At 36.2% G+C, this 18495-nt stretch overlaps 2 protein-coding genes and 1 pseudogene across 2 annotated transcripts in view; 2 read left to right on the top strand and 1 right to left on the bottom strand.

Annotated features, from left to right (window-relative positions):
- LOC144430537 (uncharacterized) overlaps nucleotides 1–17316 on the bottom strand; it is a 38247-nt gene extending 20931 nt beyond the window's left edge. The window contains exon 1 of the mRNA XM_078118538.1: nucleotides 17306–17316. The gene's annotated coding sequence lies outside the window, so the exon portion shown is untranslated. The remainder of the gene's footprint in view (nucleotides 1–17305) is intronic.
- On the top strand, nucleotides 5339–6013 carry LOC144430620 (uncharacterized). The gene has a single exon (XM_078118629.1). It carries the CDS (start codon nucleotides 5339–5341, stop codon nucleotides 6011–6013), a length of 675 nt encoding a protein of 224 aa, XP_077974755.1.
- On the top strand, nucleotides 15113–17909 carry LOC144430619 (SCAN domain-containing protein 3 pseudogene; annotated as a pseudogene).
- The last annotated feature ends 586 nt before the right edge of the window (nucleotides 17910–18495 follow it).

Below are 18495 nucleotides of genomic sequence, written 5' to 3'. Positions count from 1 at the left end.
TGGTTATACATGATATGTATTGCACGCCATATTATTAACATTCCTATTTTACTATCGTGAATCCTGAAAATTTGAATTCGATTTATTTATTTCGTCATATATTTGTATATACGACCATGCCAATAAGGCTGTTATACAAAACAGAAATAAACAACTAATATAAATAAAAACAGTTACAGTAAATATGAATACCGCAATCTCAGAAAAATTACAGTTGAGTGTTAAAATAATTGTAACGGATATTATGAAAAGCATGTACACAATGTGATATAAGAGTGTTTCCAAGAATTAACTAATAACACCGAAATTTTGGATTAAGTATCGGCAGCGACGACTAGAAAAAATTTGAATGTAGTAGTTTTGTCATGTCTCTTACATTTTTGAATACTGTGAACACGCTGTCATTAGACCTAGTTTTTATTCTCGCAAAATAGCGACAAATGACTGTGAATGTTCTGGCGGAAACTGAGTGGACTCTCATTTAATCGAATCGACATTATTGAAGATCTACAAAAAAATGGACAAGCAACATATTTATTCAACTATACGGAGAAACTCTGACATCGCTGTCATTAGCCATAAACAAAAAACGCGTACATTTTTTTTTTGGTATTCTCTGACGTTTTCGTTACGAAACTTTAGCAAAACTTTATTTTATAAAGTTTTCTGATCGAGTGCTTAGGTTTGACTAATTAGCATTTCTAGTGTAGACGAAATGTCAACAAAATGACGATGCAACGTCATGTGAATTTTCTAAATATATCTGACAAACAACTTCAAGTTTTCAATCCATTAAATCTACTACTTAATTTACGAAGATTATATTAGCTATTCGATATTATTGGTTAGTCTGATAACCCACGAATATTTAAACATAAAAAGAGAGTAGATAATTTGGGCCTAACCTGAAGATAGTATTTTTATGCCACGTTTTCGATGTGAAGTCAGACCCATTTAAAATCTGCGTAACTTAATTTTAAATGTGAAAAAATAACAAATTTTAGTAGTTTATTTAGGTATCCGCATAAAAGATAATTGTACACAAAAAAGCAGTTATTCAATTTGAAAATCGTATTTTTGTTTGAATATCTTTGTAAAGTGATTGGTGGAACTGAGTTTATCGACTGCAATTTTTGTGATAAAATGCGTAATCAAATATTCTAACACAATGAAACTATTGGTTGCAGTTTTGTACTTCTTCGTGGTTATGGGTGAGATGAATTTCTTATTCGTACTCAGGGTGACCTATTCGGTTTTAAATACGAAACTCGATTCAAAAAATAATTTCTAATACTCGGGTTTTACCTAAAATTAGGGGGACACTCGTTGCGTAGCACGTTTCGTCAGGTTTATACTTGTGCGTTGCTTTGACTTGTTTAAATATATCGCTGTGTGTTAGCGTTTTTTCAACAGTCTTTTTCTCATTTATAGATCGAATCCAGACTAGCTTGTATATCTGTTATGCATTTGAGCTGCTCTGTTACACAGTCACACAAATCACACGGAGCTACTTCAAAAGTGATGGTACTGGCAGACTGGATTTTCTCATTCAGTTATTGCACTGGAATACACCGAGCTGGATTTGTTTGATATTTGGGAGCTAAACTTTCCAGAGGAAAAGGATTACATACCTAAGAGCTATCTATAAAATGACGTACTTTGCAAAGTAACAGTAATCGAAATAAAATTGTATTGTATATTGTAATGAACTGCAAAAGAATGTAACTATATGGAGGGAGAAAGCAGCTATCAAGAAAGGAAATTTCATCCTTGATTAGGTACCAATCATGTTTTAAAAAGAAGATTAGTCTACAATTGAAAATTAGTAAAAGGAATGATCCCCCAAGTTGTTGAGACTCATGCATAAATGCCCTACTGGATGTGGAATTTGTTTAATAGATGATCGGGGCTGAAGCCTGGATATCATTTGGATGCATTCTCAGCACGGTAGACCAGAGGATGTCAAACTCGCACCCCTCGAACACTCAACAATAATTATGATATTTTTTATTTTTATTAAAAATGAAATTTTACATAAGTTGATTTGTATAAATTGCAATAATGGTGACATGCAAGAAATTAATAAGTGAATGACATTTAAAATTTAAGGTAAACTTGAATTTTCTTCGAAAATTTGAAGTTTTCTTCGAAAACTTCGAAAATTTAAGTTTACCTTATGTGAGAGTTATGTCTCAAATTTACAATAAATTGGGATCTGGTCTTATTACACTGGCTTTGGTTGCAACAGCATTAAAAAAGAAACAATTTCTTTATTTAAATTTGTACACAATAATATTTTGCTTAATTTAGCAAATTTTTGAATATATTACCTATGTAGAACAGCGAACGAATCATGAATTGTATAAAATGGTGGTGACTTTGGGAATGAAAATGTTAGCTTTTACAGTCGGGATGAATTGATTTTGCTTTATCAAATATGACATACCTCAATCACCTCATTCTAAAATTTTTTATTACTCATGCAATCACCTTTAGACTTATAAGGCTTGAATATGTTTCTGTTCTCTGGATTTTTGATGGCCCGGCTGACATTTGTTAGTTGGTGGCAATAAGGTCACCGAGACTGTTCTTCCTATTTCACAGTCAGATTTAAACTGCATCATTTTCTCTTCTCACATTCAAATCTCATATGTTGGATGTACATGGAGTATGAATTCTGCTTTCGCATTCGTACCTAAAAGTTATGTAATTTTTTATTTATTTATTCTTCTGCAAATAAAAATATAGCTCGATTTGATGTTGCAAGTGACAATATTTAATAGTTGCCATTATACAGAAGTTCAGGAAATTGATATGCTAAACCGTTTTTTTTCTTCTCAAAACTACTTGTCTTATTGTATTTCTCAGACTTTTTTTTTATCTCATTCTAAAATTATATGTGATGTTTCACAGGAATCCTTACCCTCCCTCCCCTTGTTGGACAATTTTTACGAATGACTAATATTCTCTACCGTTACCTTTTTTTATTATTTCAATTTTTGACTCATTTCAAATGTTGGTGTCGCAGACTTATGATGACCCCTTCTGTTTCTTGCGATGAAAGGCACCTGTTTTTAAATTGCGACTAAATCCGTTTCTGTATTGTATAAGCTGTGCCTTGAATTTGTGTATTATTTCCTGCATGACGAAATGAACAAAGATAAAAAAAAATTAATCACTGAATTTTCCCGCCTTATGTTTTTTTTCTCTCTCCCAAATGCTACCGTATATGAATATTTATATCACTCCCTGTTTTGTTGGTAATTTTTTGAATGACTAAGTTTCTCTTTGTATCCATTGCTTTCTTTAATTGCAATTTATACTTTTGACTCGTCTTAAATCTAGGTGTGACTTATGGTCTAGGTCGCTGACTTATGATGACCATTTCTGGTCCTTCGCGATTTCCTGTCAATTGCAATGAAATCTGTTACTGTAATGCATAATTTTTTTATCTGTTGTGAACTTGTGTTGTGATTTCTGGCACGACGAAATAAACGTATTGTCTATTGTCATAGTTCACGTTTTTAATGTAAATAATATATAGGTTCAGATTCTGATATATAAAATCAAAACGGCAACGAACATTATGTATGTTAAACAGTAATGTCATATCGATGTATGAAACTTTGTGTCATTTCACCTTGTATCGAAATATATACTATAATATATGATTGTTTAGAATCAACATGATTTGTTATTTCATGATTGGAGTCTTTAGGCCCAATGCTATATTTGAAAGGTTTGTCATACTGTATTTTTGTGAGGTTTCCGATTACAACTTATATTCACCTTATGTAGTCAAGTCAGCAACAGCAAACAGACGTCTTTCAGCCTGTGATTTCGCTCCACAAATTTGCCATCAAGTTACAATTTCTTCTAATTTAGGTATGGACTATCATTTTAAAGGGCTTATATTACAATAATTTTCATAATTCGGACAAGGTTTTATTTTCGGGGAAACGCGGTAGTAAGCAGTGGCATTAACACAACTTGAAGAACTGTATGGCAGGTACCGGACTTCAGTGCTATCAGGTACTGCAGTACTGGTAGCCGGACATCCTATCTAATATAGTCAGCATAGTTTATATAGTACGGTGCCGTATTTTATACCTTCGAAAAAGATATTACGAGTTCCACCTGATCCAGTACACTCCAGGTGCAACATTGGCCCTCAACCAAGCAACAGCTCAAACTCGCGAATGAAAAGCGAAACCGCCGCGTCCCCCAAGAGTGAGATAAAAACAGTGCCTGGCAGAAGCCGTCAGGCTCCGATGGTTCGTATGAAAGTCCGTAATTGTCGGAGCGTTACCTCGCTTGTATTATACATACGCTCAATGACATTAAACAACATGATGCGCAACTCCGGCAGTTTTGGCCGAAGATCGTATTTGATAGCACGCTCCAATGCACATACTTGGCGAGACGAAAACGAGCGGATGTGTGCTGCTTTCAAGGCATAGCACGAGTAGTGTTCGCGCCTGCTTTGACAGTTGTTGTCGATTTTAATGATATTTTGGAAAGTTGAGGTAAAAAGAAATCGGAAAAAGGTAAGGTAAATACTATTGTTGTATATCACACCCGGGCATCGCACTGTTAAGTGCATGTGGAAAGCCAGCCTTTGTCAAATACTACGAAGTTATTAATTCAGTACGGTACGTAGTTGCCCATTTGTCGAAATTGCATATTTACTTACCCCCCATGGTTTCAAATAGTTCATGCACCTCCGTTTAGATTTTTTCAATCAGTGAGGATATATACTCATTGCTGATTGCTGTTCATTGTTACATACCATTGCACATTCACTTTTATTTGCGTATTGAATCAAAGTGTTGACAAGTTCACCTAACATTTCACTCATACCGGTCTATATTGTATATGCTGATCTCTCAAGTATTTGGAGCCACCAATGCTTATAATTTTCTGACTAAACCCTTTTATTAGCTGGTTTATATACCAAATTCAGTAAAATATTTTTTACATCAAAACATGAGATATTGGATTTATTAGCTTTTTCCTTCTAAATCATATAGACTGCTTTATTTATTCCTAACGAAAATTAATGAATCTCCTGTGGCGAACCACTTAACTAATAATAGCCGTTATGAGTCACAATTGTTTTGTTTATGTTTTTGTCACGCATGATTACTTACGTGCTTTTCTTACGATAACTTGTCATTCTGTTTTCTGTTCGCTTGTCGTTAACATTGCTTTGTTATGGATTAAACATCAACATAATTGAAAGTCTTTTTCTTGTTAGAAAGAAGTTAGTTCGCTTCAAATGGTGATCCCGACGTGAAAAGCATACTTTTGAGAAAAGAATACGCACATAACGAAGAATATGAGTGAAGACAACAAAGGAGGCCTAACAGCGGTATCATTAAAGCCGCCGATTTTCTGGACTAAAAATCCTGCCGTTTGGTTCCACCAAGTCGAAGCGCAGTTCGCTGTTCGAAATATCACAACAGATGAAACAAAATACCACTACGTGGTTGCCGCTCTGGATGACAATACCGCTGCCAGCATTCTTAATGTTCTCAATAACCCGCCGGAAACGAACAAGTACCAAGATCTCAAAGAGAAGCTCACTACTAAATGTTCGCTAACGGATCCTGAACGAGCTGCGCGCCTTTGTTCAATGCCTGGACTAGGGGATGGAACGGCAACGGAACTTATGGACAACATGCTTGCATTGTATCCAGTAGGTAAGACACCTGATTTCTTATTTCGCCATTTGTTCGTCAGTCATCTGCCACCAGACGTCCGGTCTCAACTTACAGACATTTTAACAACCACGGGCGACGATTTTCGGAAGCTGGCAAGGAAAGCAGATGATATTTTAACTGCAAAAGGCTATGAGGTGACAAACGCTGTACAAAAAACCAGTTCGTTCAAACCATCTCATGTTTTGTCTGAAATGTGTTTTTATCACAGGAAATTCGGCAAGAAAGCCAAAAAATGTCGCCCGCCATGTTCTTTTGTGGTTTCGGAAAACGCCATAGCCGACCGTCAGTAACCTCTTTGGCGGTCGGCGATTCAAACCTTTATTACGTCACAGACAAAAACTCTGGACGCAGTTTTTTAGTTGATACGGGTGCACAAGTCAGCGTGCTGCCTGCCACCGGTCATGACCGTCGTTACGGGCGACCATGACAAGCACTTTTGGCAGCTAATGGCACCTCAATTACGACATATGGCACACGAAAAGTGCCTTTGACTATATGCGGTAGAAATTTTATCTGGAAATTCACATTAGCCAATGTTTCACGGGCAATTATCGGGGGATAAACAGATCAACTAAACGACAAGGATACACAGGCTTACCGCACTGCTACTGATTACTTACGTGCTTTTCTTACGATAACTTATCATTCTGTTTTCTGTTCGCTTGTCGTTAACATTGCTTTGTTATGGATTAAACATCAACATAATTGAAAGTCTTTTTCTTGTTAGAAAGAAGTTAGTTCGCTTCACTCCTCTCTTTCTTTAGATATGAAAGTTGTGGGCCAACCTGTCTAAGCATTGTGAGACACTTGCAGCACAAGAGGCAATAGCAAAAATAGTAAGTATATCAATCACGAAATTAAGCCGACATAAAGCAAAACTTTCAACTATTCGCCTAATCTCAATTTCCCATTATTTATTCACAGGACAACTATAGCAAAAGGGGAGATATCAGAAATCTGGCGACATATCAGTGACAGTGTGATTCCAAGAAATATAATTAGAGTACTCCATAAATGTTTGCAATAGAAAAACAACCTATGGAAGCATGCAAAGACATTCGAGATTCGACCATCCGGTAGATTTGTGTATGGCCCCCACATCCTGCTGGGCTTGAGGGAAATAACTAAAAATTCCAAAGCGTAGGATTGCATAGGCGGTCTTCTTTGTAAAAAGGCACAAAACACGCCAGACTTAAAACAGCTTTGGAAAATGAGGATTACGGGTAACTCACTGCACCAGTGTTATATTTGGTTCATCAACTTTTAGTAGTATTATAGAAGAAATTCCGGAAAGGGTATAATCATCATTCATGATAAAATACTGTTATATATATTTTGGACAACTTCAATCTAGACCAGGGATGTCAAACTCGTGGCCCCAGAGAACTTCAAGTGCGGCCCTAGAACGCTTAACAATAATTGTAATAGTATTTTGGAAATTTTTTTCTTATCCAAATGTAATATATTTTTCAAACCTTCAAAAATGAATTGATTATTCACACAGAAAACAATTTACTGAAAGTAATTTTGGAATATTAATTTTTTTTGTCCCCATTTTGACCCAATTAAGAATACACATCAAGCTAGCCAAAGAATACTTGAATAAAACACTTGAGTGATTAAATTAAACGCAAAGTACATGAAGAAGGTGGCATTTTCGAAGAAAATGGGAGTTGCAATATTTCTGCATTTTACAAAATTCTGAAGCACATTGTTTAATTTGTCATATTTCCATCAATACAATGAAAAAACACTAATTCGAAGACCAACTTCGAACAGAAAATTTCCATGTGTTTGTATATTAATATAATTATACAACGACTTAGTTACTAAAAATCAATATCAATAATAATTCAAGCAATCCTATGCCACGCAATGTGGTGCGAAATGTCTTGTCGAAAAAATCTGTCATTTGTTTTTTTACTGATCTATACATTAAATGAGTAACTTTTTTGCATTACTGGAATTAATTAAACATTCGCAAAGATCCAGATTAACCCATGATCATGTGACCTCGTTGGTTAGAGTTGGTACTATAAAATCATTTCAGCCTGGCCTCAGTATGCTGGTGACACAAAAAAGATGCCAAACGTCAGGACAAATGTAATTAAAAAAACATTGAGTATATACTGTAGTATTTTTGTTAATTTTAGGTTCATATATTTAGATTAAGTCATTTTTAGTGTATGTAATATTCTTTCCTTATCCAAAGCTTGTTCAAAAATGATTTTGATGGTTGTACATGGAATTTTATGATTTTTTATAATAAATACAGTAACTTGCAAATGTTGCAATAATAGTTGAATGCAAATATTAATATGTAATTGCATTTGAAATTGAAGAAAATAATAAAACTTAATCCAACTGTTTAGTTGCATCACAATATGGGTCACAAACTAAAACTATCTTAAAAATATCTTTCAAGTATACATTATTAAAAACTGTTTGCGGCCCTTTTTACAATTTCCAAAATGCAATGCGGCTCTCGAAAACCCATGAGTTTGACACCACTGATCTATTCTAAAGGATTCAAGCATAACTTTGGGAAAGAATATCACTTCAATTAAATTGAAAAAAATCTCGCTATATTAAATACAAAATCGAAATATATTGGCCTTCACAAAGCAATGGAGGCAAAATTGAGAGTTCATTAGCTATGAACATTTGTTCTTTTCTTTGTCTTGAACTTTTCATACTCCACAGCCCCTGTTCATTTTTTTAATTACCACGTGATGGTCATACTTACCTTTAACTTGCATTTTCTGTCATGATGTATTATCTCAATGTGTCAAACTATTAATTAGTGTGCATATTTTGCTTCCAGGTGACATAAATGTATTGTCTTGTTTATTACCTCAGCTTGGAGTATTGACAAGAAAAAGGTGCCAGTAAATTAGGTAAAAAAATTTTCAACTCTTTGTTATAATCAGAATTCACAATTAATAGGAATTATAAACAGCCAACAATCAATGAGAAATATAGGCGAAATCCCTCAGAATAAATTTGTCTAATATCGGAGGACGGCAAAACATATAGGTAGTTTCCATCCACACAAGCATTTCAAGAAGACTTGCTCGAGCCAAACTAAATGAGCGTCGTCAAGTGATCGGTAAGGCTGCAAGTTGAATTCAGCTCTGCAACCTCCTGCATAGAAGATAATATTAATTAGTGGGCTATGAGCTAAATTACTAAATTTTGACACAAACCTATCTACGATGCATTGTGTACCAGCAATGTTACCTACGATAAACTGAATATGTAATATGTCTAATAAATTCACCTAGTTCGATAGCTGCAAACTTTGTGTTATAGAATTGTATCACAGCATCGTTAAGAGAAGTAAAAACGGTTTTGTATGACACCCTCTTTAAATGAAAATTCAATGTTTAAGCGCAAACATCAAAATTACTAACTTTGAACTTTGTATCTGCAAAATGTTCCACACAAATCTATCCGCTATCGCGTTTGTAATCTTCTCTGATAAAAAAACGTCTATGATGTCCAGAATTGCTCTTAACAGCTTGTCTGCCATTCCAGCTTTCCAAGTGAGCAAAACTTCTTAGATATAGAGATTATTTTCTTTTGTTACAGGCGCAAAAAGGCAGGTACTACACGTAAAAAAGACGCCGAGTAGCAAGAGCGAGCGGAAAACGGTCGCGAAAGGCGACGAGAAATATGTGCATTGGAGCGTATCATGAAATACAATCTTTCGCCTGCAGTCTTATGGAATGACATCAGAGTTGCCTATCATGTTGTTTAATGTCATTGATACGCTTTGGTCCAAGGTTGCGAGATTGCAGGACCGCAAAAAATGCTGTGGCCTTGAGGGCCGCAGTCGGGAAAACCCCGAAGTTATCAAAATACTGCAAGTTTAATTACTTTAAATATATATATCAAAGAATGAGAGTTCTAATCAGCCCATTGTTATCGAGCCTTGATTGAGTTTTTAAATATTTAAATTGAAATTTATCGGTAACTGACAAACACCCAGGTTGACGTCAAATTTTCTTGGAATTCGATTAGCACTGCCAATCTGACTTGTGTGTTCCAAGTACGACGTCCGCACCTTCACACAATTAACTCTAGTTTTACAAGAATATATGTAAATATATACAATACGATTTATAAATTTCATCCGATAAAAAATAATGTACAATTTTTGTAAAAAAGTATATACAATGTTCTATAAGAAATATCCGCTGTTTGTCCGATTTTCCGTAATGTAGCTTCCTGATTATCATCGTTGGTAACATGCCTTAGACCAGTGGTCGGCAACCTTTTTTGGGTGACGGACCGGTAAAGCCTGACAAAAATTTTGGCGGACCACCTTTACAAAACTGAACTAAGCTTATGTAATAAATTACACGCGATAGAAAATTTACATTGACAATATATTGAAAAACATAGGCGTTGCTATTCAATGCGAGATCTGCATTTGTTTGCTGGCCATGAACTGTTTCCAATTTGGAGATATGGTCGACAGTGACACACGTAACGTGTTTCTTACATCCAGTCTACTTCGATATTTCGTTTTTGTAGTTGTCAATATTGAAAATCCGGCCTCACATAAATACGATGTCGGAAAAGGTAGCAATTCCTGTAAACTCCTAAATCATTGCTGCTTATTTTAAATATTTGAACAATCGAGAGGCTTATTAAAATGAAAACAAATACTGTGGGTCTCCCGCCAACAAGAATAATGCACTTCACCCAAGATAGGCGCAACAGAAAACTTTTATATTAATCTTCTTTCCAGTATCGTCATATCGAAAATAAAAAACATAAAGTTCTCAATTACTTCTATACAATAATCAAGAAAACTCATTTAATTTTGTTCAGAGTTGATCTTCTATACGTTATTGACAATTTTATGCAACAGAAGCCAGTCTGTTTTCAACGCCGATGAGGTCATTTAAAAATATTCTAAAGAGAACATAATTTTTCTACGAAGTGTACTAAATTCCTGAAATTGAAAATTGATTCATTGTAAACAAAATTGAATAGATTTTCTCCAGTTTTGTAGAAATAATTAAAAAAATTATGGATTCTGTTTTTTTTCTGTATTTACTTTTTTGTTTTTTAATATTGAATATAAAGGAAAGCAAGGAAATTTAACGTCAAAATTAATGATTGTGCATTGGTGTTTCGCATATAAAATCTCTTCCAATATGCCATTCGCTCAAATATAACAATCATACTGTAAATAACTCAATTCATGGAATTGATAACGGAATAAAGACGCGAAAGAGCTTGTGTTGAAACAGAGTTTATTTCTAGATAATTGTGGTTTTCGTTATATTTTTTCATAAGGTAAGGTTGGACATAAATTATTTTGGGCGGAGTTAGACGAGAACCATACTGATGGAGAGCGAGTAAACCAGTTTTGTTTACGCGTAAACTTCTTCAAGAAAACGTTTGAACGATACTGAAAATCGCAAATTTCTTATTTTGACATTTTCATGACGCCATACTAAATTTTTACGATAACACAAATGAACATTAGGCGTCATATTGGTTTCTTCGTTGCTTCACTGTTAAACGGGCCTCACAAATGACACAGCCTACGGCCTCTCAACGTCTAGATCAGACCCCGAGTATGGACAACATTTTGTAACATTTCTGTTACATATTATCGGTATATTCATGCTGTGATCCGCCAAGTAGTTAACATGACCATTATGTAATATTTCATCCAAAAACAACTTTTACCATACCATTTTCTGCGAAATTGATCTATAGAGCTATATTAAAATCAGTACAAAGCTTCTAAACCAGTGGTTCTCAACCTTTTACTGACCGCGTACCACTTTTTTGTTTTTTACCATGGCCGCGTACCACCGACAAAACCGATTTTGTGGCGGAAACAATGGCACAAGAAACGCTCAGTCTATGGTAGTATTTTATGTGGCACTTACATTTTTAAAGCTTGGTGCAAAGTTTCAACGTATTAATTATATGCAATAACAACGTAATAAATCACGAGAGAATTTGCGTCGTCTACTTAGAGCTGAAAGGCTCTGATCATCGCCACCACTGACTTATCGCACAACTCGAGACAAATACACTTTGGTCGGCGCTAGCCGCTATCTGGAACTGCCTAACCTAATCTTCAAATTATTTTGCCTCAAAAGTCAAGATTATGCCGATCAACCAACACATACATCAGGTAATAATAGTAACATCCTCATGATGTATTTATCAGGGTATCTCGACACGCGTCGACCACCCCTCCGAAGTCCGAACGCTCCCTTCGTTGCTGATAGTCTCAATGCAAATGCATTGTTGATGTAACACGTAAAATGGGCAAACGAAATCGGTTGTTGCAATAATTCAAAGCTTCTCGCGTATCACTTGAAAAGCCCCTGCATACCACTAGTGGTACGCGTACCACAGGTTAAGAACCACTGGCTTAGCGTAACAATTTTTGCATATATCATTCCTGGCCCTCACCTGACTTCGTCATCCAAAAATTACGTCACTGCAACGTCACAATCACGGAATAGATCTTGCCCAATAATAAGGACAATAATAAAACCGTAATAATGGCGCCTGTGGGTACCCTATGAGTGTAGTTTTGTACCTCGGTAACTTCTAGTCGGCTTAGCCTTATCGTAACAATTTTTTCATATATCATTCCTGGCCCTAGCTTGACTTCGTCATCCAAAAATTACGTTATTGCGACGTCACAATAACGAAATGGAGCTGATCACCCGTATAGGCGTTGGCGATTATGTTAACAAACTCAATGAGGCCAGCGACCTCACTACCACGCAGATCTAATGATTTGATTTTATATCCAGCCACAGGGCGATGCATTGTGCTACAATTTAAAGGGCGTTTTACGATATCACTCTATGCAAGGTTTCAGACAAGCAGAAAGAAGATATTAATTTACGCAATGGTTGAAGTTGGGTATCACACACATAAAGACTTGTAGGGCGTTATACGATATCACTCCAAGCAAGTCTTTAAACAAGCAGAAACGGACATATTAATTTGAATTCACATTGTCGGTGTAGTTTCCTATGTCAATAACTTTATTTTGCCGTAAGTCGATACGATTGCGAGTTACGTTGAACACAACTAAATTTTACTAGACAGATAAATCGTTATATGCTGAAAAGTCGGCTTTTTTAAAGATGGTGATGGAAATAGACCTGCACCTTTCGGTCGTAGATGAGACGGTGATGGAAATAGACCTGGATCTTTCGGGCGTATGGGAGATGTTGGTGGAGATATACCTGGACCTTTCGGGCGTAGAGGAGAGAAGGATGGAGATATATCTGGACCTTTAGGGCGCAGAGGAGATAGCGATGGAAATAGAAATGGACCTTTCGGGCGTAGAGGAGATGGTGATAGAGATACCCTGGACATTTCGGTTGTAGAGGAGATGGTGATAAAAATAGACCCGGTCCCTTCGGACGTAGATGAGATGGTGATGGAAATAGACCTGTATATTTTGGATGTAGGTGGTGATGGAAATAGACCCGGACCTCTTGGACATAGAGAAGATGGTGATAGGGATATGTCTGGATTCTCTGGGCGCACAGGAGATGGTGATGAAGACAACTTTGAGAACATGATGATACGAATTCTGAAAGTGATACATAAAACCTTCGGAAAAAAAACAATGATGAAAAAAATGTGCAAGAAGCAATGTGAAGCAAAATTAAAATGCCTTGGGAGAAAAGATTTTGAAAAATGATGATGCGGTCGCCAAACCATGCAAAGCATGCATGATGAAAGAATGCCAGTTTAATAAGGGTATGATTTTTCGCACAAATTTAATTATTTTTATTACTCAATGCTATATATACTGAAACTTTATTTATTTTACAGTCAAACATAATCATATAGTTGGAGCATATTTGTTTATTGTATAAAATAACTTACCGTCAACTTTCATATAATCGGTTCCAATTTCGATATGAATTTCGAGTATTTCAAACAAAATGTTTTGAACAACGTAAATGTAGTAATTTTTCGGGTCGCCAATGTTTCCTGGATGCCCACATGAAATGTGGCAACATTTGCTCAGAATTATCACAAGAGAAAGTCGAGAATAAAACTACCTTTTGTAAAACATTCATTGAAAAATGGGAAACAAAATGTAAGTAATTGGTTGTGATTTATCAAAATATACAGTGATTATAATTTTTACAATTTTGTCGTTTTACAATTTTATAACAGGAAATCAAATACTGTCTTCTATTACATATTTAATCAAATTATCAGTTTGAACAGATCTAATTCATTTCCATATTTATATTAATCTATAACCTTACGAAGCGCATGTGTACCATGTAATCGCATTGAGCAGTGCCACATATGAAAGTCATCACAGAAAATTCCAGAGCTTATGGGAATTAAAAATTAAGAATAATCAATTTAACATACTTTGGATACCGTGGTTGGCAAAAATTGTTCATCTTTATAAAGATGAAATGTTTAATTTATGATGCAATCCTCACAAGACGAACGTACTAACGACAATGACGACACGATTAATTTCCAACTATAAAGCAGAAAAAGCGTTAGTTTATAAAATGAATATGTATAAAAATATGTAACGATCACTTAGTGTCACGTATTTTATTATCCATGTGTTTTAATTTAGTTTGTCTTTTTATATTTGTCTATATGCTTTACGAGGACCCTTAATTTGGATATACTTCATCCGATCCGGTTACTGTGAGACTCCGACCTACATCGAGTCGTGAGAAAAAAGAGCTTCACGCCACTTCCCCGGTCCCCGCGCTGGCGGCCGGACGTGCTTTCTTGTGTTCTCTGTTTTGTGCTGTTTTAACTGTGAAGTTGCCTCATAATAAACCACAAATCCGGAATCTGAGTCTCCTGATTCAATACACACGTTAGCAACATCTCTTTCTACATGGACAATAGTAATAAAATTATTTTGTGCGAAGAGGTCAATAAAGACGATAATGACATGCCAACGGATGAAGATACAATCGACGATATCTCGAGACTCATTTTGAGTAATGTTGGTCTAAGGCCGAGGTCGGCAACCACCGGGCCGCGGCCCATCGCCGGTCCGCGGAAAGGTTACGACCGGTCCGCGGCAAGGTGACACAAAAACAGACAAGGTCGTAATAATACCTCCACAATCTAGATTCTAGCTAAAACCTTCTGACTAATAAACAGCACCAAACAGGAAACCAGACAAACACAACGCATCTGAATAGCATTTCTGACTTCACAAATAATTACCATGTCAGTATGTCGCAATAATGCTGCGTCAATTGCGTCTGTATAAGAACATCTCACTTCAGTCCAGGTAAGATCTCTCAAACAACGTGACTACTGGCTCGCAGCTAACCGGTCGTAACTAGTTAGCACACATAAAGTTAGCACTTGTAATAAAATTAATTATGGCTAAACAAACGTCCATAACGCAATTCTTGAATGACTGTGGCCCAATATCTAACGAAACTGAGAGTGTAGATATACCGGGAACATCATCCGCCAAGAAAAAAAAGTCCTTCAAGCGCAAGTGCAGTGAATTGTATTTGCAATATGGATTTATAGCGGTAGATGACAACAACGAAATTAGTCCAGTTTGCGTCCTTTGTCATACTAAGCTCTCAAATGAGGCGATGAAGCCTTCGAAACTTCTTCGACATTTGGAGTCAAAGCACGTAGGATTTAAAGATAAACCACTGGAGTTTTTTTCAGAGACGGATTATGAGAAAGAAATGAAGTTAATGAGGGTCAGCTCGACGTCCAGTTCTGATGTGCTTATGGCATCATATCTCGTGGCCAGTCGAATAGCAAAATCGAACAAACCATTTACAATCGGAGAACAACTTATTTTGCCCGCATGTAAAGATATTTGCCGCGAAGTTGTTAGTGAGGCTGCAGCAAAGAAAATTGCACAAGTTCCCTTATCAGCCCGCACTGTTAGCAGACGCGTCGAAGATATAGCCGAGTACATTGAATCTGAATTGATAGAACGCAATAATAAGTCCCCATGGTTTGCTCTTCAATGTGATGAGTCGATTGATATCAGCGATAATGCAAATTTTCTTGTTTACGTAATATATCTTTACCAGGAAGATATACACGAGGATATGTTATGCCGTTTATTATTGCCGACCAAAACTACAGCAGCTGAATTATTCAAATCTCTGAATGATTACATTTCGGGAAAATTAAATTGGAATAATTGTCTCGGAGTATGCACAGATGGGGCTGCAGCTATGATTGGGAGGTTGTCTGGATTGGTAACTCGTATCAAAGAGGTCGCACCTAACTGCAATTCAACGCATTGTGTTATTCACAGAGAAATGTTGGCCAGCAAAAAGATGTCACCAGAACTTAACGAAGTAATGAATCATGTCGTTAAAGTTATTAATTTCATCAGGGCACATTCTTTGAACTCCCGATTGTTTGCACAGCTTTGCGAAGATATGGAAGCAGAACATAGAAACCTTTTGCTGCACACAGAAATTAGGTGGTTATCCAGAGGAAAATCGTTAAACCGTGTCTTTGAACTACGTCTGCCGTTAAGAACATTTTTAATGGAGAAACGGTCTCAGTTTGCTGAACAGTTCAATGATAAACAGTGGCTGCAAAAACTTGCATACTTGTGCGACATATTTAGCTTGCTTAACGATCTTAATCTGTCACTTCAAGGTAAAATGACTACAGTCTTTGTGTTAGCAGATAAAGTTTCTGCTTTCAAAGACAAATTGAATTTTTGGAAAAGGCGGGTTGATATGGGGATATTTGACATGTTTCATACACTTACAGAACAATTGGGAGATTCCGCACCGCATGAGACCGTTATTATTATCGTGAGTAACCACTTGGATATGCTTTCAAAGGCGTTTGAACGCTACTTTCCTAGCGCAAACGACCCAAGAATTTTAAAAGAATGGATACGAAATCCATTTGTAAATAAACCTAACGAAACGACGATGAAAGTTTCTTCTATAGAGCAGTTGATTGAAATTTCAAATAATAATGAGTTGAAAAGCGTCTTTGCGATATCTACTTTGCCAGTCTTTTGGTCAAAACTCTTAAATGAATACCCAGACGTAGCTACAGAAGCTTTACAGCAGGGGTGGCCAACCTATGGCGCATGCGCCAAACGTGGCGCATTGCATGATTAGAGGTGGCGCATTGCATCTTTAACCCTTTTCATGCCAAAATTGTTAATTGCACTCGGCTTCTCCACGCCAAGCCGTTTTTTTGCGATTTACATGGTGACTTTTGATTGTACCTAAAATCTATTCTCCTTACTCCACGTCGCCCATTTACGGCTTGTTTGAATTAGAAACAACAGGCAATTATCGACGTTAGCTTTTGGACGGACTTTATGACATTCATTCTAGACTTTTAGCAAAAATTAGTAAAATTTACTATATTTTCCCTACTGAAGTAAAATGTTCAGAACTTCTGGAAAAATAGAAAATCGTCATTTATAAGCTTGAAACATGGATTTTCCATTGCCCAGACTTCCCAAATATCTCCCAATAACCATTGAACAACCAGTTGAATTGCCCAAGCCTAAAAAATTTATTATAAATCAACCCACAACATGCTGAAAATGACCCCTAAATATCACTTTTTTCATCCAAACTTCAAATGACCGTTGTCAACAAAAGCGAAGCGTAAAATCGCTTGCTGTGACGCAAGTACTAACTAATCTCGAAGAAGCCTGGAGTAAAATCACGCGACGCTAGGCCAAATAGCTGATTAGCAAAAGCCAATTAGAATCGAGGGTAGAGTCGAGTAGATATTGATACTAAAGTCCTGTTGTCACAATATTACGCCTAACTTTACTTATTAATCGTACCTTTTTATTTCCAAGCTTAGTAAATGGCATTATCGCATTCAAGATGATGTTGAAACTTTTCGTTTCCCAGTTTTCCTCACATAAAAGAACACCGTGAATGTGCTGCTGGTAATGGCAATTTGGCAATATACACAGAAAAAATCAAGTTATTGCAAGAGTCATTTGAAAGTCGTTTTCATGATATTTCAAAAGAAGAAGACTCTATACTCGCTTTTATAAACCCATTTTCACTTAGTGAACTAACCATAATGAAGACGCCAAGCATTATACAATTTGAACTAATTGACTTGAAAACTCGTCCATCATTGAAAATTAAATTTGATGAGCTTTCTTCAGTCCCAAGTGCATCTGACATGATCAAGTTCTAGCAATCGTTACCCCGTGAAAATTTTCCAGAACTGAGAAAATTTGCCCAGGGTTTTATATGTCGTTTCGGAACGACATATAGATGTGAACAAACATTTTCTGCCATGAAACTAATTAAAAGCAAAGCGAGGTCAAGACTTACAGATTAAAATTTGAAGAATGCACTGCTCCTCTCAGTAACAAACTTAACTCCAAGAATAAAAAAACTGGCGAAAGTAAAACAGCAGCAAAAGTCTCATAAAGGCGGTACTTAAATAAAATTGATCAGTTTTATGTATTATACTTCCTTGCTTAATTTCTATTCATGTGAAGTTGTAAATTGTAAAAACTACATATACGTGTGTATATATGTGTGTGTATTATAAATTTATATAATTTCAACAAGAAGCGGACATTAGGCGTGGGAATACAAGAGATTCAAGGCGCATCCGAAACATTATGTTTAAAACGTGGCGCATGGTATGTGAAAGGTTGGCCACCCCTGCCCTAAACAGAACAAAAAACAGAGCTGGCAGCATCGGTCAAAGGTCATGAAAGTTGGTAATGGACGCCATCTTGTGCCTATTGTTATCGGCCATCTAAAACGGC

This window comes from Styela clava, chromosome 12, assembly GCF_964204865.1.
Source record: "Styela clava chromosome 12, kaStyClav1.hap1.2, whole genome shotgun sequence".
In the NCBI taxonomy this organism is placed as follows: domain Eukaryota; kingdom Metazoa; phylum Chordata; class Ascidiacea; order Stolidobranchia; family Styelidae; genus Styela; species Styela clava.
The sequence above is the reverse complement of the archived record's forward strand: the minus strand, read 5'-3'. Positions and strand labels throughout refer to the sequence as shown.

Excerpts from the sequence above, each read along its gene's own strand:
- LOC144430620 (XM_078118629.1), top strand. The coding sequence starts at position 5,339 with ATGAGTGAAGACAACAAAGGAGGCCTAACAGCGGTATCATTAAAGCCG.